This window comes from Buceros rhinoceros, unplaced genomic scaffold (assembly GCF_000710305.1).
Source record: "Buceros rhinoceros silvestris isolate BGI_N320 unplaced genomic scaffold, ASM71030v1 scaffold14428, whole genome shotgun sequence".
NCBI classification, from domain to species: Eukaryota; Metazoa; Chordata; class Aves; order Bucerotiformes; family Bucerotidae; genus Buceros; species Buceros rhinoceros.
This window is the reverse complement of record NW_010426430.1, coordinates 51,310-75,322: the sequence shown is the minus strand read 5'-3', so window position 1 is coordinate 75,322 and position 24,013 is coordinate 51,310. Positions and strand designations below refer to the sequence as shown.

The 24,013-nt window shown below is 49.8% G+C and overlaps 1 protein-coding gene across 1 annotated transcript in view; it reads left to right on the top strand.

The window, feature by feature from the left end:
- Positions 1–6,245: 6,245 nt before the first annotated feature.
- The window catches only part of COL13A1 (collagen, type XIII, alpha 1), a gene marked incomplete at both ends in the record, with an annotated part of 58,637 nt that continues 40,869 nt past the window's right edge, over positions 6,246–24,013 (top strand). Inside the window, 11 exons of the mRNA XM_010141504.1 lie at positions 6,246–6,272; positions 8,760–8,795; positions 9,359–9,385; positions 11,119–11,169; positions 14,987–15,022; positions 16,470–16,496; positions 17,599–17,625; positions 18,692–18,718; positions 18,815–18,841; positions 19,124–19,150; positions 23,025–23,090. Of these exons, the coding sequence (XP_010139806.1) occupies positions 6,246–6,272; positions 8,760–8,795; positions 9,359–9,385; positions 11,119–11,169; positions 14,987–15,022; positions 16,470–16,496; positions 17,599–17,625; positions 18,692–18,718; positions 18,815–18,841; positions 19,124–19,150; positions 23,025–23,090 (378 nt within the window). The remainder of the gene's footprint in view (positions 6,273–8,759; positions 8,796–9,358; positions 9,386–11,118; positions 11,170–14,986; positions 15,023–16,469; positions 16,497–17,598; positions 17,626–18,691; positions 18,719–18,814; positions 18,842–19,123; positions 19,151–23,024; positions 23,091–24,013) is intronic.

The following is a 24,013-nucleotide window of genomic DNA, read 5'->3' as shown; positions in this document are numbered from 1 at the left end:
ATGTTTGCAGGGACCCTGGGTACCCCCCCAAGAATTCTTTGTTTTCTCAATGTTCATTTTCAAAGGTGCTCTGGAGGTCTCCTCTTCGCAGGAGTCTGCTGCTTCCTCCCACCCGTCCACTCCCGACAAGTTTGCTCCATCCCCTCCTCCATCCCCCGCTGCTCGACAAGGCCCGCAGCTGGATAAACAGCGACTGCAGTCACTTAAAGCCCTCCAGTGCCTTTCAACGAGATGCCGGCACGGAGAGATGCTTCCTGAGCCGCCCGTCGTGGGCGGACGGTCGTGCTGCAGCCCGCACACCAGCACCAGCATCGCTACGGTCCCGACAAGATCAGGTTCAAAACACACGGGATCTGGAGGTGTTAATTACAAATGTGGGCTTCCTCTTCTGTGCAAAGCTGAGGAATTTGGTGATCTGGGAGCTCTGGGTCTGTCTGCTAGCTGGGCTTAGCTATGGAATGGGCTTAGAAACATTTACAGTAGCTTTATCCCTGCTCTCTTGACACTTTGTCCCTTCTCTGCTGGCATTCATGGAAAGGGGATCTAGCTCATCTCCTAAGCTTCACCGTCTCCGTCTCACCCCCAAAGAGCCTGCTGTAGACATGGGAGAGGAGGAAGCCCCATAGGTGGGTTTTGCACTTGTGACTGTTAGCTCTTGGTCTTTGTGGAGCTCTTTGGAGTTCAGTGCCACTGAGACCAGCCCCACCTGGGGGCCATCAGCCCTCTTCCTACCCAGCTGCCCCAGCCTGCCTGGGACTGCAGGAGCTGGGGAGCATGGAGGACAACACACTGCGGTGTGGTGATTCTACTGCAGTTCGTGTTGCTTTCGTGAGGTGTTCCGTGCAGCCTGGTCAACTTGTAGGCTTGCTCTCTTGGTTTACAGGGTTGCCAGTATCCCTGACCAGCCCAGGGCAGCTCTGCCAGCGCCCTGGCCAGGGGCTCTGCATGCAGCACAGGAGGGGCTGCCTGGGAGAGGCTGGCTCAGCCCAGCCACTGGTGGTTGGAGTGGTTGAGAGCGGAGGCGTGAGGATCCCCTCCCTCCTTTGCCCGCTCTTTCCTCTAATGTGCGTTAAATTGCTTCTTTTTGTACTAAAGACTGAGCCTCTTTAGAAGATCTGCTTGGCCTTCTGGTTAATCACCGTGACAGAACGTGACAAATCCACTTTGCTGAAGCATTATTTCACGTTCTAAAATCCCCCGCGCTTTGCAAAAGCTCATCCAGCAGCATTTCCTCCCTTCCCACTGCCCTTGGGACATGTTCCCTCCTCTTCCTCCAGTCCATGCAAGACGATGTTGCGTTTAGAAGCGACTGTATCCGAGGGCTTCACTTTCTCCTGGGTCACTCTGATGTGTATCCTGGCAGCTGAAGCCCAGTGTCTGGATGATTTCTACCGGTTGAGTTACTGCAGCCAAGACTGTGTCCCTGCAGCTCACTGATGTGTGTTTACACAAGACTGTGCAGCCCCCCTTCACATAACCATTAATTTTATAGAGGGTATGTAACAAAGACGGGCCTCCGATATGCCTCCTGCCTTTGATCTGTGTGGGGTGCGTGGCCTGATGGGCCCGGAGCTGCCGGCGTTGCTGATTTACTCTGCTCTGTGGATGCAGCTTCTGGAGCAAAGAAAAACTTGTGCTTCCTCTCCGTGGTGTTGCAGCACCGTTCCAGGCTGTGCTGCTGTCTGGTGGTGGTTGCTCCGGAAGGGCAGGGATGGCTCAGGGTTTGTATTCGACTTTTTCTTTCACCATCAGCAAAACACTTTGGTTCACGCAACCCACGAGCGCCCCAAACCCACGCAGGGGGTGGGCGGGTTATTAAGGGTCCACAGTGTTGCTAATGGAAATAAAGTCCGTGCATTGGCAAGCTGTGAGCACTGACCTTGCGAGAGGGCCCTCACTCTGAAACAAAATCTCTCCAAAACAGTTCTCTCACAGAACTGTATTGTCATCACAGCCAGACACAGAAAAACGCTTTTTTTCTTTTTTTTTTTTTTTTCTCCCAGTCTGGCATAAATTAGGATTCCTGGATCTGAGTCTGACCTTGCCCTCAAAAATGAACTCTCTGATCAGAAACCCTTTTGTTGCTTCGACTTGGCACACCAAGTAGAATAGCGACCTCAGCACCAACACTGGTGATGGGCAACTGCCAGACCAACCAGGTCCGGGTCCTAAATTAGCTCCTCTCTTAAATTTAGGTGGAGTTGTTTAGAGGTGTTGAACCTTACGGCTGTGAATGTTGACCATGGCTCTGTCTGTTGGTTTCCATGAAGGTCCTAAACTTCATTATTTTTTGAATTTTAGTCTAAAGGTGCCCTTTAGAGGCAAACTCTTTTGATCAGCCATGATGAAAGCTGGGCAAAAATCTAAGAAAGGCATTTAGCAGTGCAATTTTAGGTCACTAAATCTTGATAGCCAAACCATTTGCCGTAGTCCCCAGAATGAAGGAATCATGATAAGTGAGAGATTTCCAATGCGGAAAATGTTTGTTCATCTGAAGTCTCCGGTTTCTTTCATGGATTTTGAGCCAGGGGCATTTTCAGGATGACGACGTATTCTGCAGGTGCTCACCGTGATATCTGCCTCCTGTGCAAAGAAGAGGTTGCTGCCTGTTATCTGTCAGCTCGCCTGTTATACCGCTTAGTCTTTCTTCTTGGCACTTTACATAGAGGGGAAAAAAAAAAAGGAAAACAGAGTGTCTATAAAGTATGGAAAATGTAGAAGCCCCTGACAGTTGTATGGTGTGTCTTGCTTCTCCCACAGAGAGGAAACCACAAAATAGTGAGTCCAGGGGTTTCTTTCCACGCTCACAATATCTGTCAGGATTTTGAGGAATTTTCTGGGAACTGATGAAAGAAATGTGCTGTTTCAGCCCTGATATATACTGTACAGTGGTTTCTGTATGAGGGAGATGTTGTGCTCCACACTGTCAGGTTCCAAAAAAACTTACAAAAATAAAAGAAACTCGAAGGATCTGAGGGAATTTACTCCAAGAGGGCAGATTTGCTCCTATGAGAACAGAGGCAGAAGCAAAGGGGAAAATTCACTTGTACTAAGGAGAAGAAGTACCCGATGTGTTTAATAGCTGTAGTTTCCTTGTTCACCTTCTCATGCCTGTGCAAGATCACCTGTGCTGGTGGACAATGCGTGGGCATTTCAGCAGCAAAGGGGCTCTCGCCTCCCCAGATTCAACTTTCTCAGCCCCAGGGAGTGGGCAGGAAGCGAGAGGATGTCACACAAGTAACGAGTCCCCCGTGTGTCATGCTCACAGAGGGCACCCCTGTGTGCCGAAAACCAAAAATGAGTGTAACGGTGTCAAGAGCCTGGCTTACGTGGCCTTCCCAAGACAGGCCTTTCAGAGGCTGCCCTGCACTTATGGTGACTAAGCAGTGCTCCTAATTGTGGGCATACCTTAATTAATGAGCAGGGAGTTGGTGAAAGTGCATCAGCAAATGAGAGCAGCACCAGAATCAACCCCAAAAGACAGTGCAATGTATTTATCTAGCCCTTCTTGTTAGGATTTATTGCATTAAAAAAAATTAATTACTGTTTATTTTTCTTCTCTGTTTCAGGTCCACCTGTAAGTACCAAAGCTCTATGGTTTTAGAAGCTGTTGACACAGAATTTGTGGGTCATGAACTATCAAAGTCTCCTGTCTGTGGTATCTGGTGCTGTAGCCGCCTTTGCAGTCCTGGCACCCTGGGATCTCCCAAACAGCAAGTACTGTGGGTGCTCAGGACCCGTATTGGGGTGGGATGGCTCTTGGCTGCATGGCAGCTTCCAAGGGTGAGATGGAGAGACTGCAGGGATGGGGACATGGCAAATGCGAGTGGTGCAGATATCCGAGTGTTACGTGTTGGCCCCATGCACCCCGGGGGAATCGGCTGTATGCGCTTCACGTGCTTTGGATGCCACACGCTGAACGAGACGTGTTTGCGAAAAAGGGAAAGATAGATCGCAAACACATGGCAGGAGCTGAGCTGTAGGGACTTGTTCCCTGCTACTCACCCGAGCTTGCTGAAGTGTTGGGCCTTCAAGTATAGCTGCACAACTATCAATTTCAGAGGGAAAATTGTGTTGACAGCTTCCTTTTCAAATGTTAGCTAATGCAAACCTCAGCACAGACGATTTAGGCTTCAGGAAAATAGCTAGGTTATTGCAGAAGCTTTCTTACAGCTATTAAGAGACCCACAGTGAACCAGAAGAAGCAATGCAAGGAATGAGGCCATGTACCGACATCTCTCAGGATTATAAAGAAATGCTATATTGTCTCTAGCATGGTCCTTGCAGAGGAAATGGTTTATATTCGTGTACAATAGAGCAACTATACTGGGTTTCTGTGAAGGAACGTGAGAAGTTAAACATACGGTAGTCATCTTTTGTCTGTTCACGCAAAAATGTCTTAAACAGTTTGCAGATGACGTTCTGAGGAGAAGTAGTTGCTGCACAACCTCTTTTCCCCTTTCATCAAGTCAAAATGCTATAGACCGAACTCCCCCCCATATACAAGCACAGCCTGATTTAATGGCAATGCTCTTCCAGAAAGTTGCACCGTCCAGGCCAAAAGGTCTGAAAGCGTTTTACAGCTGGAAGCCCTGATCCACGCAAATCTCCAGCGAGAGCTCATCCCAAGGGCTTTCAGGACTGGCTGCTGAAGCGGGTGTATTCCAGCATTAGCTCTGGGTCATTGGGAGAAAAGCACTGCTTGGAGGGGGCTACAAGTGGCGTCCATCCAGGGCTGCCCCTGCCATTCCACTCTAGGCAGGCTTATGTCGGTGCTTAAGGGTTGGGATGGGGACTGAATCGTTAGTAGTGTTGGCATTTCTATTACTGCCATGAGAAATTAGAGAGAAATGAATAGGTCAATGCAGATGTCTCCCGGAGAGCAGCCTGCACCTTTGCAGGGTGAGGAAGACACACGCTCCCGACTTTCTGTATGGCAATAGGGGTTAGAAACTTAATATTGTAATGTAAGATTGAAGCCTGGCAGAAACACACGGGACCTCCAGAGAAGTGTTGACAATATACGCTACTGTATCCTGGCTTATTGCGACCCCTGAACCTGTCTCTGCACGGAGACTTTCAGGACAGGCCACAAGGAATGCTGCAGCCAATGGAAATAACTAGAGGAAGTCGGGCAGACCGAGTGTCGTTAACCAAAGCGGAATCTCTCTTGGGCTAACAGCACCCTTGCCTCATTCAGGACCTCTGGGGCTTCTGATCAGCTCTCGAGCGAGACTGCCTCAGTCGCTATCAGCAAAAGTTCGCTGCTGAAGAGTCAAGCAGAGTCCTCCAAGTTGCCAAATATTTCTGCCCCCCCCCATATTTCTTGTGATTAAAACCGCATGGAAACTCAAGTTTATGAGCAACAGACCTGGGGTCCTGCCTGGCTGGTTGTCATATGCACTGTTCTGGAGAGTGACCCCAAAGTGCTGATGGCTCCACATCTCTCTCCTCGTTTTCTTTCCCAGCTTGCAAAACACAACATCCTGGGCAGCAGGGCTGAGCCCCCAGCACTGGTGTTGGCTTGAGTGTGGGGATGGACAGAAATACACATCAGAAACGTACTGGGCCCTGCTTGTAGCCTACATCAGCCAGGAGAAAAGCCAGGGAAATGGTTGAGCAACACCCCAGCAGCAAAAAAGGGCCTTCGTGCTCTCCTCTTGCCCAACAGATGCTCCCATCATCATTCTTGAAGTCAATTGGGTCTTTGGTGAAGGCAAGGGCAACCCGCAGTCACGTAAGAAATTTGGTGAGGCTGGGACTAAAAGGGGCAAAGGAAGGAAGGGAATGATGAAATCATGCAATAGTCCTGAGGTTCCCGGACTCTTTTGCCGTCTGGACCACATCCGAAGGAAAAGATCCTGTCACGGACATTTTCTCTCCCATTTCTGATCATGCAACATTTCTGTGGCAACTGCAGCAATTCCATACATGAAGTAATAATATTTAGCAGATGGAAGAAAGGAAGAAAGTCGGAGCCCTGTAATTAACTCATTCTCCATGGACTTGCAGATACCTTCAGAGCCCATGCAGAGAGCTGTGGGTAGAGCCGTGCCGAAAGGAGAGAAAACTTCTCAAACACGAGATTAGGAAACCGAAGCAATCAGAGCTGATGGTCAATGAGCTGTGGAGAGTTTTTTAACTGCTCTGTTTCCTAAACCCTGACATGCGATTTCATCTCTGTATCGAGCCCTCCCTTCAGAGGCTGAAGCTAACTTTTGCCGTTTCTGTGTATTTTGTTCCAGGGCCTTACAGGAAGACCAGGGCTCCCGGTAAATACTTTATTCTTTGCTTTTCATTCCCTTGTGCTCTCTGTCTGACATCAGTAGGCTTCCAGGGTTGGTAGGCTGGGAGAAGGTGTAGCTATCTCACAGGGCAAACCTGATGCGGAATAGCATACTGCTAACAGGACATGGCTCGTAACGGAGCAGGGACCGCAGGAGCTTTGTAGGACCAAAAGTACAGGAAACATAATGCCTATGAGCCCTCCGGATGTGGGAAGCACACTGTTTTTGAAGATGCCTTTGTCACCTTGAGAGCCCAGTTGAAGAGGTGCGGTGTGCGCTGTTCTTGCTGATGGGACTTGCTAATTTCAGCTGGATTAAATAGGCCCGTGTCACTCTGGGACAAAGGCAGAAGTCCATAACGACAGTATCTGCATCTGAGACAGATAGTCGCAAGCAAGGAACCCGGGCTGCTGCTCACCTGGAGACTGCGGTAGTATTAATAGGCAGTTTCCTAATGAATGAAAAGCAAACTGTGCTGCTGGCTCTCCCCCCAACTCGGGACAGAGGCTGCTTGTTGTGTTTCATGCTCCTCTAGCTCCCATAGGCGAGCTGCAGGCAGCTTTACAGGACTTTGTAACCCACCTACATGGTATCATCCACCCGTGAGTGCTCTTTCCCGGCTCCCTGTCACAGACAACCTTCCCTTACAAACATCTGGCATGTATTTGCTGTCCTACCGGGAGCTCCCCCTTCGCTCTTATTGCTTGGAGGGCTGTAATGCTGCTCAGTCGCATACCAGACACGGTGCCGTCATGTACCACTCTGACACCAGGTACTCACTGGAGACCTGACATGGCTCAGCCCTGACCTTGGGCTCTTCCTGTTTGGGCACCAGCCACAGCAGAGCCAGGAGAAACAAAATCAGCTTTTACCTCAAACCATGAGGGAGGGAAATCGGCCTGAGCTCAGCTCTGGAGGAAAGCAGCATTTAAGGAACTCAAAGCACAGGAAAACGCAGAGTTACGTTCTCCAGCAGCCACAAAGTAATCCCAGGGCAAGATGCTGACACGGGAGTTTCACTCGCTGCTGACACACAGAGGTAGGCAAATATTAGTGGGACTGAGAACCCACCTAAAAGCCTAGAAGAAAGCATTTTCGCATAATATGTCATCTACAACATTTAAAATCAAGCGGCTGTTTAGCATTGCATTCGTCTGCAAGGGATGCTTTTGCAAAGCATATATTGCTTTTCCATTTGTCACGTCGTGGGCTGTGTGGAAAGGAATGCCCCGATAGCAAACGGGCCCCAGTTCTGCAGCAGGAAGCGGCTAAACTTGATCCCAGGCAATAACGTCTGAGTCTGGGATGCACGACAAAACAAATAAGGTGCGTTCACCTTCCAGAGATTTCTACATTCATGCACGTGGAGACTGAACACGGGGAAAGGCACAAAGAAGTGGCACCAGTGGGGCTGGTGTCTCCACCCGCAGAAGCCAGGTTTATGTCTACAGACACAGGCAGCCACGGGCAGGGACACACTCGGTTTTTCATAAGGAAACCCCAAACGTTTCTGGAAACTGAGAGGTTATTATCACGTCATTTTTGCAAAATACAGAGCAAAAGCTACATGACCGCTGAAGCCATAATCATCAAGATCAGCCACTATCTTCCAAATCTGCACAGCTTTCGGTTTTGGTGACAAGGAATGCAGAGGGAGTTGATTTTTCTTTCTCTCTTTATTTACTTTTAAATGGCACAGTTAAATTTAACTCTAAGAGGCAGAAAACCGCCTTGCAGGTAAGTAAGTGGCTGAAGAAAATCACCACCGGTCTTGTGTTCACGTGTTTACGAGGCTCTGTTCAGTGTCGCCTGACCCAAAGTCATTCCCCAAACCACTGCTGGGATCGTTCACACCCTGACAATGGGCTGGGAAGTATCTCCAAGGGGTAGAGGACACTGAACACAGCTGCTCGTATGTCTTCTTCCAGACGTGCTTTTTCCTGTGTCAGCTTGTTTTCCCACATTTTTCTCTCGCTTCTGGACAGGACTGTATTTTCAAGCCTAAGAGAATCCTGTTTTAAAGTGATAACTCCATAAATAAATAGCTAACACCCAGATGACTTTGGTAAAGAAAGAGAAAAATGTGACAGTTGGCTACTGCAGGAAGCCAGTTCCCAGGACCTGGATTTTATGAAGTGTTGGAAATTGGGTTTATACTTTGTTAGGCTGACAACTCTTGTCCTTCTGCTGCTGCCTACATCACCATATGTAACTTCTCACATTGCGAGATGTGCGGGTTTGACCTGTGCTACAAGGGAACTGGTGGCTTACTCATGTTCTTGAAGACAGGTTCGGGCACACACAAGCACACTTTCCTCTCTCTCTCTAACTTGTTCTCTCCCTCTCTCAAAATCCCTGGACGCTTTCCACCGCAGAGCGGAGCCGTGTCTGTGGCATCACTCATTTGTGCTGTTTTATAACCTTGCTTTTTGGCCATTTTCCAATTGCCTCTGATTTTGCCTTAATTGCCAGGGAGACAAAGGCGCGATGGGGATCCCTGGGCGGCCGGTAAGTCAAAACCCCTTGTATGTGCCTCATCCTCCCCATCCACTTCCAACCTCCAAGATTTTGAGGGGGCTTTCAGGATGATCCTTGGCAGCTGTCAGCGTGAGGCAGGGTGGCCAGCCCTGTGAACTGCATACATCTTAGGGGGCTGTTTCCATCCCCTCTGCTCCTCTGGTTCAGCATCCCCCGGGTTGGGGGCCTCTTGCTGCCACCTCACGTGCCGGCTGGGCTTGCTAACCGTGGGCTTGCTAACACGCACCCCTGCCTGCCACCAGCAGCTGCCCGTTCCAGGTAACTCTGCCCTGGACAAAGGGGGTCATCCCCTGCCCAGCAGAGTGCTGTGGTTTTGGCTGCTCTTTGCTCAGGCAACCCAGGGTGAGGATGGGGATGAGAGCTGTGGCAAGAGCTGAGGTCACCACGCTCATCCCCACAGCCAGGGTTTTGGGATGGGGGAGCGTGCTCTTGCCACTGATGCCTGTGTTTGTTTCTTTCTCTCTCTCTCTTTCTCTCTCGCCCCTCACCCTGCACCCTCTTGCATGTGGCTGCGATGGGTGCCACTGACCCAGGGACTAAAAGGGCAACCCGGAGAGAAGGTGAGTCAGCTCCTCAGAGCCCACAGTACCCCTGACTGTCCTCCTCTAGGGCCGACCCAAGCTCCTTGGTCACAGTCATGGCCGCTGCAGCCAGCTTTGGGCTTTCACGCCCCTGGGATGCCCCTCTTCCCTGGCCGTGTGAGTTTATCTCCTGAATTCTTTCCAGGCTACTCAGCCTCCAAAGACACTGAGTTTCTTGTTTATAACAATTTACTAACAGCATAAGAGCCAGTGGGCACACGTAGGGCTTCCCTCCAGGCTTCCTGGGTTTTTAACCGTTGAGTTTCTTCCCTGCGGGCAGCTCTGTTTGTCCTAATCAACTGGCAGCTCCCCTCCACCTCCCAGGTTGGCCCAGACCCTGGTGCAAGCCGTAGCAAGGAAGAAAACAGCCCAGCATGCTCCTATTTCTGACATGGTGGGACCTCTACCTCCTCAGAAAAACTGATGGTGTAGTTTAAGTCTGTGGGACGCCATCTCACAAGCTGTTTGCCATGCAGTGAATTGGTACCTGCAAATAAGTGGTAGTTTGCAAAGCATCCTATTGCTGACCCCCGTGTTTTGAAGTGTTTGACATTTCAGCATTAGTGTATTTGCCCCAGAGCTGTGAGCTCTTGGGAACAGCAAGATGGGTGTGTTTGGGGTATATGAATAACCCACAGCTGCAGAAGCTGGGAAAGGGATGAGTATTCACCTGATGGGGGATCATCCGTGCACTGGTGTACCAGGCCCATTTGCTCCTCTTCATAGGAGATAGAAAAACACAGCAAGGCGGGCAAAGTAGGACAGAGATTCTCTGTCCTTGCTTCCAAGCTACGGCTTGCTCATCGGAGCCAACCAACACTATCTAACAGGACAAGATTTCACTGTTTGAAGTCATCCTGCTTTTTCTTTGCGTGTCCTTGCGTTTCTCTCTGGCCAAAGCTTTCAAAATGAAGGCACAGCAGATAGATACAAACAAACAAGGGGAAAATCTCTCTTAGTTACCCATGTTTCCCCAAAGCCCTCCGTGAGAGTCCCAGATCCTTGTCAGGACCCAGCTTTGTTTTGCAGAGAACACTGCTTGCTCACAGGCTGCTTCGTTTATGGGCTGCTCCATTCCAAAGCTCCCCAGCCCTAGGCACTTCTGGAGCTGCCTCTCAGGGACACACCATGTTTTCCAAAGACAGGGACATGTCCTGCCCATCACACGCCGTGGGTGGCTAGGAGGTGGAGAGGCAGCTGTTTGCTTTTCCAGCAAAGACTTCACTGTTTTCATCCACATCCCAGCTGAGTTGGAGAAGCACACAAGCGAGGCATTTCTGAGGGCAGCTCACTGGCTGCCCTCAGCTCCCATTTCTCTGGAGTCCAGCACATCCTTCCTTCTTCCCTTTCTTCTGCAGGACGGAGTCCTCCTGGACTCACAGGAAGGAAACAGCAGGGGTGTCAGGCCATCTTTCACATGTGTAATGGGGCAGAACCTGTGTTTTGCCAGAAAGTGTTTTACATGTTTATCGTTTTCCTTGCTGTGCGGCTTCCATTTGCTGGCACGTCTGAGTAGCCCCAAACAACATCTTTTCTCCTGCAGTGTGAGGCAAGAGCTGGGGAAGGCCGGAACGGCAGCTGCCCCATAAGCCCTGAAGGTCTTGTACCTTGAGCACCCTCATTTAACCCCAGTCTTGACAGGAATATAATTGTCTTTGCGTTTTCCTCTCCTCCTTTTCTCACCCCTTTTCCTCTTCCTTGTCTCTCTGCAGGGTGCTCCAGGAGAAGCAGGCATGTCTATCATTGGGCCCCGTGGTCCACCCGTAAGTGGCTTTTCTCTCTATTTTTGACTGATGTGGGATGTGGGCAAGTTACAGAGAAAGACTTAGGAGAGGCCATAAGACACAGCATCAGCTGGAGAGAGCAAAAACCCTGTATAATGTGGTTCCCATGCTGAGCCAGGCTTGGTTTTCTGCTGCTATTATATACTATATATAATGAAATTATAGCTCATACTCCAGAACAAACGAGGAAGCCTTTCCTTGCGAGAAAACCATATTCCTGTATTTAAAAGGAAGAAGCATATTTCCTTCTTGCAACGAGACTGCCACTGCTTTTGGAGAAAATACACCCGTTGGCTGGCTGATCTCAGGCCTGGTTTCATTAGCAGAGGACGAACCCCCTGATTTTGCAGAAGAGTAGTCCCCAGAGCTAAGCCGGGGACTGGGCAGCTCACAAAGATGGATAGTTCAGAGTTGTTCAGAGGTCCTTGTCAAGGACCCAAAATCTTGGAAACTCTTCGACAGCACAGTTACTGCTCTCTGGAATGTCCCTTAGCTGGGTTGGGAACCAAGGGAAGTGTACGCAGGATTTTGCACACTCTTCTAGCTAAAGCGTCCCTCCAAGGTGCACCGAGTCAACCAGACAAAGCTTTTTGTAAGGATAGGGTCATGAGAAAAGACCAGCACGAAGAGTTGGAGCATTTATATGCCCCGAATGCTGGATGTTTCTTGCGCTGCAGTTCAGCCATCTAGATTTTGCTTTTGTGTGGATGCAGCCAGTCCTCTCCACTCCATCCCTGCACAGCCTCTATCAGAGATTTCCATGAAAAAAGACCCAGCAACTCACCTCTCTCTCTCCCAGTGGGCACTTCCGATTCCGATTAGCCAGTGACGAGCACCGTCCTTGACCTGCAGGGAGGATGGGCCACCGGCAACTTTTGTTTCACAGCGGAGGTCGAGTGAGAGAGACCCAGGCTGTGCGAACACTTGGCTACACGTGGTTTTCCAATTAACCTCCCAAAAGCCCCCTGATAAGTGTTTCTAATAAGAAACAGCTTTGCTGGTTCCTAGGCCCACCTGCCTGGCACACTGGAGTTTGAGAAGTGACAGATCTGAAGCCCAGGACGCAAACAGGTTTCCCCAGGTGTTTTCTTCCCAGGAGATGGTCCCTGGCCAGGTGAGGAGGAAGGGCTGGCAGGGCTCTGAGCAAGACCACCCTGCTCCACAAACAGCAGGTTTGGGAGGGTAAATGCCCCGTTGCTTTTGCTGTTTCTCACAAGCTGTAGCTCTCAGTCTTCTGGACAATGTGATTATAGTAATTGGAGAGAAAAGCTGTCAGTCCCTGTCACTATAGGTCCTGCAAACAGAGAAAGACACCACTGTTTTCTTGAAGGACACATGCCTGGTCTGCAGGACAATTTTTAGTGTCTGCTTTGGTGCTGCTTCCTTGTCTCATCGGCTTTGCTGCTGTTTGGGAAAGTGCAGAACATGTTGCGTCTACAAAGCAGCAGAAAACTTAGATGGTAAATGATATTTATAATGGGCTTTTGCCTACACCAGTCAAAGCCCTGAGGTGCCAGGACTGGCACGGCTCCACACTTCCACCCCTAAAGCCTACTGTGAAGATGATCCAGTTTCCTGGGGAGCTGGTGATAGGTCAAAAGGATGGCTAAGCACTGAATACAAATACAGAAACCCCGGCCAAGGGGCCACTTGGAAAGACAGGGGATGACAAATAGTTTCCAGATTTTTTTTGGAGGTTAAGGTTTTCGCTCAAGCTCAGAGCTGCTTAACTTCTGGCCAGAGAGGGACAGTGTGCCGATAGTGGCAGAAACAGACGGTCTCCATGATTTGGCAGCTCCCAGGATTACATACTTCATACAATCAACATTTTAAAAAGAAGACAAGGAAAAACAGCGACCCAACAAAAACAGTCTCTTGGAATCGCTCGCTGCTGAACTGTTGTTTTGGCCTTATACTGTGCAAATCACTCTGCTGTCCTCCAAGGAGAAAGAGGCAGCAGCCTGTAGTCTACAGAGGAAGCCAAATTGCAACATTTCCAGGTTTTCTCCCTAATTCTTTCTTTAGCACTGATTGTCCAGAGGGGTGTCCAACAGGGAACCGAAATTAATGAATTGTGGTTAGGCTCCTTTTGGTTCTTGCCTCTTCAGAGACCAGCGGTGGACAGATCCTTTAATTTACAGCCTATCTTCCCTCCTGGTCACTGGCCAACAGGGCCAGGTGGTTTTATATGTATCTTGCAAAGCAAAGCTGACCAAGTTCAACTTTGCAGAACTAAAAAAACAGAGCAAATGCAATTAGGTCCTGTTAGCATTGTGTATAAAACCAGAACTGTTCAGTGCAACACGAGGCATCTTGTGGTAGCAGCATCCCTCAGGCTCTGCTAAGAGGTTATTTGTCGCCATCCTCTGAGGGGGTAAATCTTCACTGAGCCCCTCTGCATGCAGAGGAAGGCTGGAGGAGATGTTACCTGAAGGAGAAGGTTTTCCCTGCCAATGTGGCCCTGAGCTTTCTCCCAAGGGGTTATCATTGCTCCACTGTAGCAAAGCTCAGCTTTACAGCCCAGCAGGCCCATCCTCTCCTTCCCCTTCCCTTCCCTCGGCACTACATGGGATCGCTCTGGTTAAGGCAGAGATGCGCCCGTGTGCCTTTCTTTTCAGCAGCGGATCCGTGTTTATACCCAGCTCTTTCCCAGGAAACCCCTGTGGGACTCAAACAATCTGGTCACGGTGTCTTAAATTGCCCAAGAAAGCATTTTCTTCCCCAAAACAAAGCATGAGAACACGTAAGAATCTTGGGCTTTTTGGTATCATACCATGGCTTTCAGGGAAGGCAAGGTGCCACAGCAGTCACTCGGTGAGTGTGATGCAGGAGTTACCTCATCCTGCCATTTCCATCTACATGGGTCTGCTTCCAGATCTGCTGAAGTCTGGTCCATATGACTTCCTGACTTGTCTCACATGGTTTTTTTGGAAATTGAGATTAACAGATCCTTAAGTTAAGCGGTATCTTTAGTGGATACCCACAAATACAGGGTAACTGTGACCTGGGATGTCACAGGTCCCCGAAACTGAAGAACTATGAAAAATTAACAGCTAGGATGTTTTCTTTTTCCAGTGTTTTTAAGCGGGTGATGAAGAAGCTGCCAAACACATCCCAAGCCAGTGTCTGCTGTACCTGATCCCAAACTGGTAGCCAGCACTGGCTGGCCAGAGAGAGGCGGGGGAGAGGACTTGGTGCTCGTGTTCCTTTCATCACATTACCTAACTCTCCTGTTTCTCTTAGCTCTCAGAGGAAAAAAAACCCAACAAGCAGAAAAGAAAAAAAAACCCATCTCTTCTCCAGAATTATTTGTGAGGAATAAGAATGCACTGGGACATGGGAAGAGGGGAGGATCAGACGGGGATGGCTGTATTTAGACACCAGTGACCTGCAAGGTTTGTCTCGCACAGAGCAGCACCCTACATTAAACGCCTCTGGTTTATGGCAGTAAGAATTGCCATAAAATGAGCTCAGTCGCTGGAATATACTCCAAAAGCCTAGTGTATGGGCTAGAGACACCCATTTAATTAATGCCGAAACTTCAAGGAAGCTGCTCGCACTCCGAACTGGACCTGCTCCAACATTTTCTTGGCCCAGTACAAATTGGAGTGGGAATGAGAGATTTCCCCTCCTTCCCAAGACGCCCTTGGAGGGGAATTGGGTCTTGGGTAACTCTTCATAGATTCACAGGATAAACAGGCAGAGGTTGGAGAAAAGGCTCTGTAGAGAGGACTTAGGATCCATCAAAATTCGCTTCAGTTCATCTACAGTGCTATCTCTGTTTCATCCTTCCCAGGGACAGCCTGGAACAAGAGGTTTTCCTGGATTCCCGGTAAGTGTAACTGCTGATTTATGAGGTATGGGTGTGCAATATTGCTAGGAAGCTTCATTATCTCATCATTTCTGTCCGAAAACCGTGGACCTGATCTGATATCACCGGAAAAAGTAGTTTTTTCTTCACTTGTTTTTCTTCTTTTTTTTTTTTTTTATTCTTTTAAATGACACTTAGGGAAAAAAACCCCAAACCACAAAACTCTGAGAGGAAATTAATTTAAAAAAAACCAAACCCAAGTGTTAAAATAGTATAGTTGAAGTCAGACCGTCCTAAGAAATCCCCCCAAACTAAGAAAATAACCCTTAGGCAGGTGAAGTTCCAGCCTTAATTGAGCCTTTAGGTGATATTGCAACAGCAGCAAGCGCCTGTGATCCCAACGGGGTCCTGTGTGATGCAGGTTGGCTGGGGACTGCTGCTAGGCTGAACACCCTGGTCATGCCAAAGGGAAAGGACAAAAACCACGAGGGGGGATGCTTCTCCAACACCTTTACAGATGGGCAAGGGAATGGCAAACAAGCCCAGGAGGGCACAAAGCAAGTTTTGTTTCAGTCCTACAGTAGCTGGCAACATTTTCTGAAGCGTTGAGGCTGCTGGAGAACTCAAACGGTTGCTGTTTATTCTTATGCATTTATCCTGGATGCCTAGGAAGCCTAAAGGAAACACAAACACCCCCCTCACACCCCTGCTCCCACCAGGCAACTCAGCTGCTACTCCAGGACACACAGTGATGTGCCAGAGCAGGTCTGGGGAGGGACTCTCATGCCTGGAAAATGGGAGGAACTGGGAGCCTCCAAACCTTGTCACCAGGCTCCGTGGCTCTGCCCTTTGCAGAAAGGGGGGCTGAGGAGAAGCAGATCTCTCTAGGCCTTTGCAGTCTCTTTTGCGGTCTTTGGAGGAGCAGAAAACGAATCAGCCCAGCTCATGAGAAAGTGCCTGGTGGGACAATGCTGTGCGGAACCTGTTTCTCATCAAACAGTACCTTCCGCATGCTGCCGTGCTGTATGTCACCTCTTCCCAGGGGCACTTTTATTATCCTCTCATTTGCAGAAAGTCCTTCCTCCTCAAAGGCGGGTGCCTTTTTAAATCACACTCTTGTGAAAACTGCTGTTTTTTGACGAATTTACAGGACGCTGCAAAATTTGAAATGTTGAGGGTTTTTTGCAATTTGCCCATGAACTCCCCCTCTCCCTTCCCTTCTTGTGCCCAGCAGCATTGTTGCTGAAATGGGTTGGCAGTGAGCAGCTCCCTGCAGAAGCAATCAGGAAGCTGGGCTGGTACTTGGGCCAGGGACCTGCCAGGACTTGGCGAGAGGGCGGAGAGAGTCTCCTCACCTCTGCGTCCTTTCTCCGGTCTGTGCCATCTTGCAGCACACAGTGTTTGCTGGGGCAGATGGACGGGCACCCCAGTGAAAACATTCCTCATCATTTTTCTGTTTTTATTTCAGGGCCCCATTGGCTTGGATGGCAAACCGGTAAGCAAAAGCTTCTCTGAAGGCTTTCTGCCCTGCCTCCTGCTAGGTCCTGCTGTCCTGCCAGCCTGCGCGTTACAGAGTATGTTGTTTTTAAGAGGATTATTTTGCAATGTAGCGCACATGCATGGATTAAAAGAAAATCAGAAGGTTGGCAGGCAGGAGGATGCCACAGATGCCTTGGTGGAGATGCAGGAGTCAGGAGGTTAGGGAAGGCAAAGTGTGGCTGCTTCCTTTCTAGGCAAATCTATAAAGTAGCATTTCGCAAGCGCAACAGCCTGGCTGCTGCAGGGAAAGCCTTTTAGCAGGCACCCTCACCCCAAATCAGACAGACAGAGCAGGTCCCCGCAGCACCAGCCCTCTGCCTTAGTCAGCAGCTTCATTGGAAGTCGACCCTACAGCTTCTTTCTCTTTGTGGCTGCAATGCAAAGAGTTGCTGTAGAAGAGAAGAGGTCCCTAAAGACCTCCACGGTGTCCTTAGAGCCTCCTTATAATCAGCTTTGTAGTAGAGAGAGACCGACCTCAGTCCTTCCCACCTTTCAGAGAGCTAGGCATGAATACAGCTACTTCCCTATGAACCCAACTGACGGGAAAACCATAGCTCCAGGCAGCTACTTAGCCAAGCTCCCCACCACACTTCCTCTAGCCATGCTGCAAAGGAGAGGGAGCTGGTAGCTCATACCTCTGGCACCTAATTTCCTAGAGCAGGACCCTGGTTTTGCCAGGAGGAATGTCACCCTCCAGAGAGACCCAGCAGCATCTCTCCTATACTGCTCTGGGGGCGCACACTTGGGCCCCAGCAAGGCACAGCACTCTGCACTCCACTGAGGCTGCTCTGCCAGCCCCGAGGGGGCTTAACTCTGTCCAAGTCATGCCCCACAGACCCTTTCCACCCTGCATGCATTCTCCAGAGCTTTGTTCCCCGCATTTTGGGTAGCAGGCAGCGGTGTCCTGTTAGGTGTGTGAGCAAATCTCCATGTGCCCAGTGTTGCATCTCCCTTGACAAGGTATAGCAACTGCTGGCACATCCCAAGGCAAGGGCTAAGACAACACGTTCCAGAGACTGCAGTGGCTGAAGCTGATGCATCTTTTCCTCCTTTTGCAGGGTCACCCTGGACAGAAGGGCGACATGGTAAAGAAAATATATGTTTGCCTGTGGGTGATGCGCTGGTTTGAAATGACGCTGGCTCTCAGCTGGAAACGAGCTCACAGGGAGGGTAGTGATCTCAGTTCAGCTAATGCACTAGCTGCGTCCCTAATCCTGTAACTTCATAATAGCAGTGCTGGGATGCAGGTCTGTAATTTTTGCATTATGGCTATCAGATTCATCATGTCACAACAGCAGCTCTGTAGTTACCCATGGGGTATATTTTCCTTGCAGTTAGCAATTACGTTCTTTAAATACACTCTGGGAGCTGACATTTTTCGTGGTTGGCCTCATAGCAGAAGCAAAAGTTGATGGAAAGATTTCTTAAAACCCATCTGTCAGCTTTCAACTTATCTAACAACAACAACAACAGCAGCATATTTTTTGTATTAAATGAGTCTTTTTCCCTCTTGAAGCTCTGTTTCATATGTGCATCATACTGAAATGTTTTGGGTTGAAAATTATAAACTTCGACCGCCCTTGATGGAAACCCAAATGAGATCCTGTTCCTCTTAACATCTCTGATGGCAAAATCCCCAAACACGAGTATGCCAGCTCTCTCAGTCACCTTTCCTCACTGAAACGCTGGATGTTTTCTTCTGCTAATTCTGGTTTTTGAGCCCGAGTGTCAGTATAACCCTCTGGCAAGCACATGTTGAAGCTCCCCCCTCCTTGCTCCTCAGCGGAAGGCTGAGCTGACATCCCTCTGTTGTGCAACCGCTCAGGCTTCAGTCCTGGCTGCTTCTGGTTCCATCCCAGTCTCTCGACTGAGAAATGCTGTCAACTGAGGTCCTGGGAACAATGAGGGTGTGTTTTCCTGATGATTTTCCCCCTCTTCTTTTAATAATTCCCCCCTGCAGTGCAGCCAGACCGTGTGTACATTTTCACTCCTCCAGAGTAACAAAGGGAACCCAGATCTCTCTTGGGAATTTTTCTCCACAATTATTTTTTAAAAGCTGAGTTTCCACCTACTCCATGTGCTGAGAGCTTTGGTGGTCTTGTAACTGTTAAGGGGACTCCATCTGACTTTCATGACTGTCTTTCTTTAAAGGGTGCTCCAGGTCCCAGGGGACAACCCGTAAGTATCCCATCTCTTGCAGTCACGCCTCCTCCTAATCCCTTCCCCCTATAATGCACTGAACTCCCTCATTTACCGAGCGCTTTTCTTTTATAGGGACCTCCGGGACAAAAAGGAGAAAAGGTAATTTTAATGGAAGATGTGTTGAAAATTAAATGTAGAAAGTGAACAGGGAAGGGATGTGGTGGACTTGTCGATCTGACTTTGAGTGGCTGAGAAATACAGGGAAAACAGGGGGCTCAGGGGACAGGAGGCAGGGTGCTTGTCGGATGCAAATTGGCATAGCTGCACTGAACTCCGCAGAGTCACAATGATTTATACCTTCTGGATCTGACCCCCTGTGTCTATTTTGGTCCCCTCTGTTTGTGGTTTAAACTCTTTCCTTTTAATCCCCTTCTTTCACAGGGTCAGTGTGCAGAGTACCCGCACAGGGTAAGTCATTAGTGTTATTATCGTCTGTCCCGTGCTTCCTGCATGTTAATCCTCCTTTGTTTGAATGGCTTTTTGTTGGAAATATAGATTGTTTCATTAACAAGATGCGTCATCTGGGCCCCAAGGGCTGCGCTCGGCTGATTGATGTGTTTCAAAGAAAAGCAGCAGATAAGGTTTTCCAGGAGGGATGTTGGTTCTCCTCTCTGTTCCTGCCCACTGGGGCTGACCTTCAGCTATATGCTGTCACCGCTGCTTCGTGGAGACCCTCCTGCGCTCTGCTGGAGTGGGGAAGGTCTGTGCCCTCAGCCCAAAACCAATGAAACCTGGGATGTCTGGAGCAGCAGAGGTCACCCTCTCACACCCACTGCACCAGCTCTGACCTGCTTCCACAGCCACCATGGCGGCTGTGTGGCCAGGAGTGGTGCGGGCATTGCAGACCTTGGGGAAAACTTTCTTGTCATTCCTCCCTTTTTCTTCTCCCTTATGCTGGTCTCAACCACGCTTAGAGACAAGGGGAAGTGTTGTGCTCCCGGCCCCAAAGTAACCCTAGCCACCCCTGGTCACGGGGCTCTGGCTGGCCACTGGTGAGCTGGTCTGCATGCCGGTCCTCCAGTCTGGTGGGCTTTCTGCCTGCAAAGAGGAGGCAGAGAGGGAGGGTTGATGCCAGCAACTGTTAATGAAAGCCAGGATGTTGCCCCACTTGCCTCTTCATCCTGGCCTGGCTAGGATGTACCGCAGCCAAGAGAGGAGAGAGTACATCATGGGGTTTGAGAGGATTACAGTGGTAAAATGTAACCAGCTCTAAAAACAACCGGAGTGCTGAAAATCCACTGGAAATGCATTGGAACGACATCATATGAAGTGGCTGGAATTCATAATCTGGGTGTACAGGGAGACAGGCTTAAGGGCTTTCTGTTTATTTTTGACGGGCCTCTGGACAATTAGCTGGGCTCTGGTTGAGCAGGGCCCCGGATGCTCTGAGTGGCAAGAGAGCAAGGGAGAAGGGGGCCGTTGGTATGTGCCAGCCCGGTACCATTATAGCTGGTCAGCTGTGTTTATTTAGCCGAGCCGGCTCACTAGATTGTTATGTTAAAAAGAAGCTAAAAACAATGTTCACCCGAGAGGTGTCCTGGGTTCCTGTTACAGCCCTTGGCTCCCACTGTCCTCAACGCTCAAGGTGAAAAGCAGCAGCAGGACGGGCAGCAGCACTGGGAAACGGAGCTGCAGGTTGTGTGTCACTGGGAGCAGCCTAGGCTCAGACCTCGGAGCACTTGCACACTGGTTTGGTGGGTTGGGGTTGTAGACGTCCAGGGGTGACATACTGCCGGGCCATGACAGTGAGGGCAGGGTGGGTGCAAAGCCTCATGTCCCAGCAAAGTCTTGGGTCTCATGGAGGTCTCATAAGGCAGCAAGCTCAACATTTTAGAAAGCCCATGAGTCATCTCAAAGTAGAGACGTGCTCGTGGGAAGAGTGACTGTCTCAGATCAGATCAGGGGTGGGATGTCATGCAGGGTCCGGTCACAGACCGCGAGTTCAGGGAGCCAGAGACACAAATCAGCCCACAGAGGTGGGCTCCTCCTCCCAAAACAAAAATGGGGAAGAGCCCTGTAAAAACTTTGTTTCGCTGGATTGCAATTTGTTCTTGCTTTACTGGTTGGCAAAGTCCTTTCTCAGATATTATGGGTGAGGAAATGAAAGTCAGTGTCCTGAAAAACCGGGGGTGTTGTTTCAGTTTTGTTTCATCTTTGTCTCCTTAGGAAGGAAATGTAAGGTTAGGATGTGGCTCGTACTGCAGCTTCCTATTTTTCTGCTGTGAGTCTGTACAGCCTGCCTTGCTGTGAGCAACAAGCCCGGCATGGGGCGACCCGTATGGTGTGAGCTGGCTGCTGGAGCTGCTCCAAAGCACCCTGCACTCAGCTCAGGGAAAGGGGGAGACCTACCATGCTCCGTCTGCTCCCAGAAATGCCGTGTGTCTAATTGACCCTATTTGTGTCCTGTGTCTTCCCTGTCCCCTAGGAATACCTAAGTACCACCCTTGCAGCCCTGCGCTCTAACCAGATCCTTACACTGAAGGTTTGTGGGTAACGATCTGACGGGACTCAGTTCTGATGCAAAGGCACGAGGATGCGGATCCAATATTGCAAGCTGCCTTCTGAAAAAAACTGGCCATTGGGACGCAGAGGGAGCTGGGCAGGAGCTGGCTGGAAAAGGCTTCAGGTTCCTTCTCTAAACTCTCTCACTTGCACCTGAATCCGTTGCTGGGTCTTGTCTCACCTGTTTTCAGGACTGCTTCTCTCCATTTTCCTCCAGCATCCTCCCTCTGCCTCCCTGTAAGCTGCGTAATATTTCAGATACACTTCAGCACCTGCGGAGCTGGGAAAAGCCAGCTCAGCTGGGGCTGGGGCACTTGTGTGGATATGCAAGGCACATCTACCATGGGGTGTGGGGATTTATGGCACTATCCCCCTGGAGAGGATCAGGGCAGTCCCAAACGCTCTCCGGGGCTATGTGGCCTCCTGCGCTGTCTTTTAGAAAGAGGAGGATTTCCTTCAGATAAAATCAGCCTGGCGGGTTTTCCAGCAGCGCTGCTTTTGCTGCGACAGCTTGCGGTTGTCTGGACGAGTGCCTTGGAACACAACCGTGGCCGTGCTGCAATATTGGGTTGCCACTTCACTTTGCAACAGGACTGGATCCTTGCTTCCACTGCAAACACGAAGAACAGCGTTTAGAGGGATTGAAGTGCGCTGCTTGGATGCGTACGGTTACTGTGGTCAGAGACGTACGGGCACACCTCTCAGATCTCACACGGGGCGCAGCTCACACGGGGCAATGCTGCACAGCGACGCATTTCTGTGCCTGAGCACAGAAAGCCTTTTTCTCTTCTCTTCTCTGCTTGTAAATCAATAGCAGCTTCAATGGAAAACTGATAGGAACAGGAAAGTGGATCAGGTCAGAGGAGCATTCCTGGGCCTGGAGCCGGCAGGGTGGGTGCCAGGGTGACAGCAGCATGCGTGCAAGTGGAAACTGGATATGGCAGAAGGATGAACAAATGCTCCTGAGCTTTAGTGCATTTGATTTCTGTGTGTCCGGGTCAGCTCTGTGCCCTAAGGCAGCATTCCTGGCTATAAGCAGTCAGAGGGTGATGTTACTGTTAAACAAGCAAAAGCAAAGCACAGGTTCCCAGGGCAGTACTGTGCTCAGGCAACAAGGGCAAATCTTCTCCCTTGGCCGTGGTGGTTGTGTCTGCCCACCTAAATGAACCTGTTTGCTGGCCCTCATGCCTGCTGCTGACCCCAGCTCCACTTCCACACCCTGAGGAAGGGTGAGGCCTCAAGACACCCAGTGTTTCTTCTAAGAGAAGATGGATAGAACTAGGAAACCGCACTTGGAAAACTTGGAGAAAATTGTCATTTTGATCATTGCCTCAGATCTGATGATGAGAAATTAAGAGAGACAGTCCTGTCACCAGAGAGCTTAGCAGAGCCAGTGGGGAAAGGTCTTGCAGTAAACACTGCCTGAAGAGATCAGTGGAGCTGAGTCAGAAATCCCCTGGGTAAGTTTTATTTCTGAGCGGACAAAGTGGTAAAAGCTCTCTGCAATGGGAGCAGCGGGTTGGCGAGTGGCCACCCTGCACCTGCCAGGTCTGGCATGTGGCAAGTCCCCCTGTGAGCAGCGCTCGGGCAGAGGAGCTCAGAGGTCTGCCGGCAGGTACCTGTGCTGCGCGCCCTCCGAGCGCGGCTCTCTCGCGGGGGTTTATTTTCATGGCAATCTCTCTGTTCCCCTCTTCTCTGTTCTCTCCCCTGGCTGCTCTCTGACTCTCGGTGCCCTAACGGCCTCCCTTGCCCCGCGACCTTCTGGTTTGATCTTCTTCAGCTGTTGCCTCTCCTCAATTCAGTGCGGCTGGCTCCACCTCCGGTCATAAAGAGACGTACTTTCCAGGTAGACTTCTCCTCCTTGCCTGTTTCTAAGCTCACTCTGATGCTTGCAATTAAACAGCTTGCCCCCTGTCTGTCTTCTCCTACGGAGGGGTTTTCAAGAGGTTCAGGCAGAGCTGAGGGACTTTCTTTGAAGCGGAGGAAATCTTTGATGTGATAATGTGGCTAAAAAGAAATGCAGTGAAGGCAGTTTTTTAAACTAAAAGAAATGGGCCGTGAAACTGTTCTCGGGACTGTCGACAAGCAGCCTTCTACCTTAAGGAGTCAGTTCCTGCATATTCAATCTCCAGAAGAGGTTAGGAACCTCTTGCTGAAATGCAGCTAACGTCCATGAAATCTAACTGAGATGAATTAATCGGCAAAGGCTTCTTCTAAGGGCTAGTCAAGTCCGAGGCACTTGGGAAAATGTCTTTAAATAAGCTCTTATAATGGTTTCATTAAATCGCATTAAATCTTTGTGTAAACACTTTTATTTTGGTTTCCAGGGCCATAATTCAAGTTTAGTTCAGTTTATTTTGGGAATGAATTCATAAAATGAATTATGGATGTGCGAATAGTAAGAGTGTCCATAGTCAGAGTTCATGTGGCTTTTAATGAGCCCACTTTAAGCTCCCTCATTCCATCAATTTGGATTAGCTTTCCCGTGTGGACAAACCGCTGTGATTACCCGGCTGAAGCGTGCTGGGCACCCTCTATTAAGTAGCTGGGTTTTGACGCCCCGCTGTCTGTCTAGACAGTCAGATGCTAGCAGGGAACTGCAGTCTGCACTACAGGCCTTTACCACGAGGTGCCTGGTCCTTGCTCAGTGCTGGCAAAGTCCTGCCTTTATCACTTGAGCCCGAGGGCTCCGTTCGGTTTCTATCGATTCAGTGTTCGCACCACACAAAGCCCCATGGCTTGCACTGGTTGCCGTTCAAAGTGACAGTC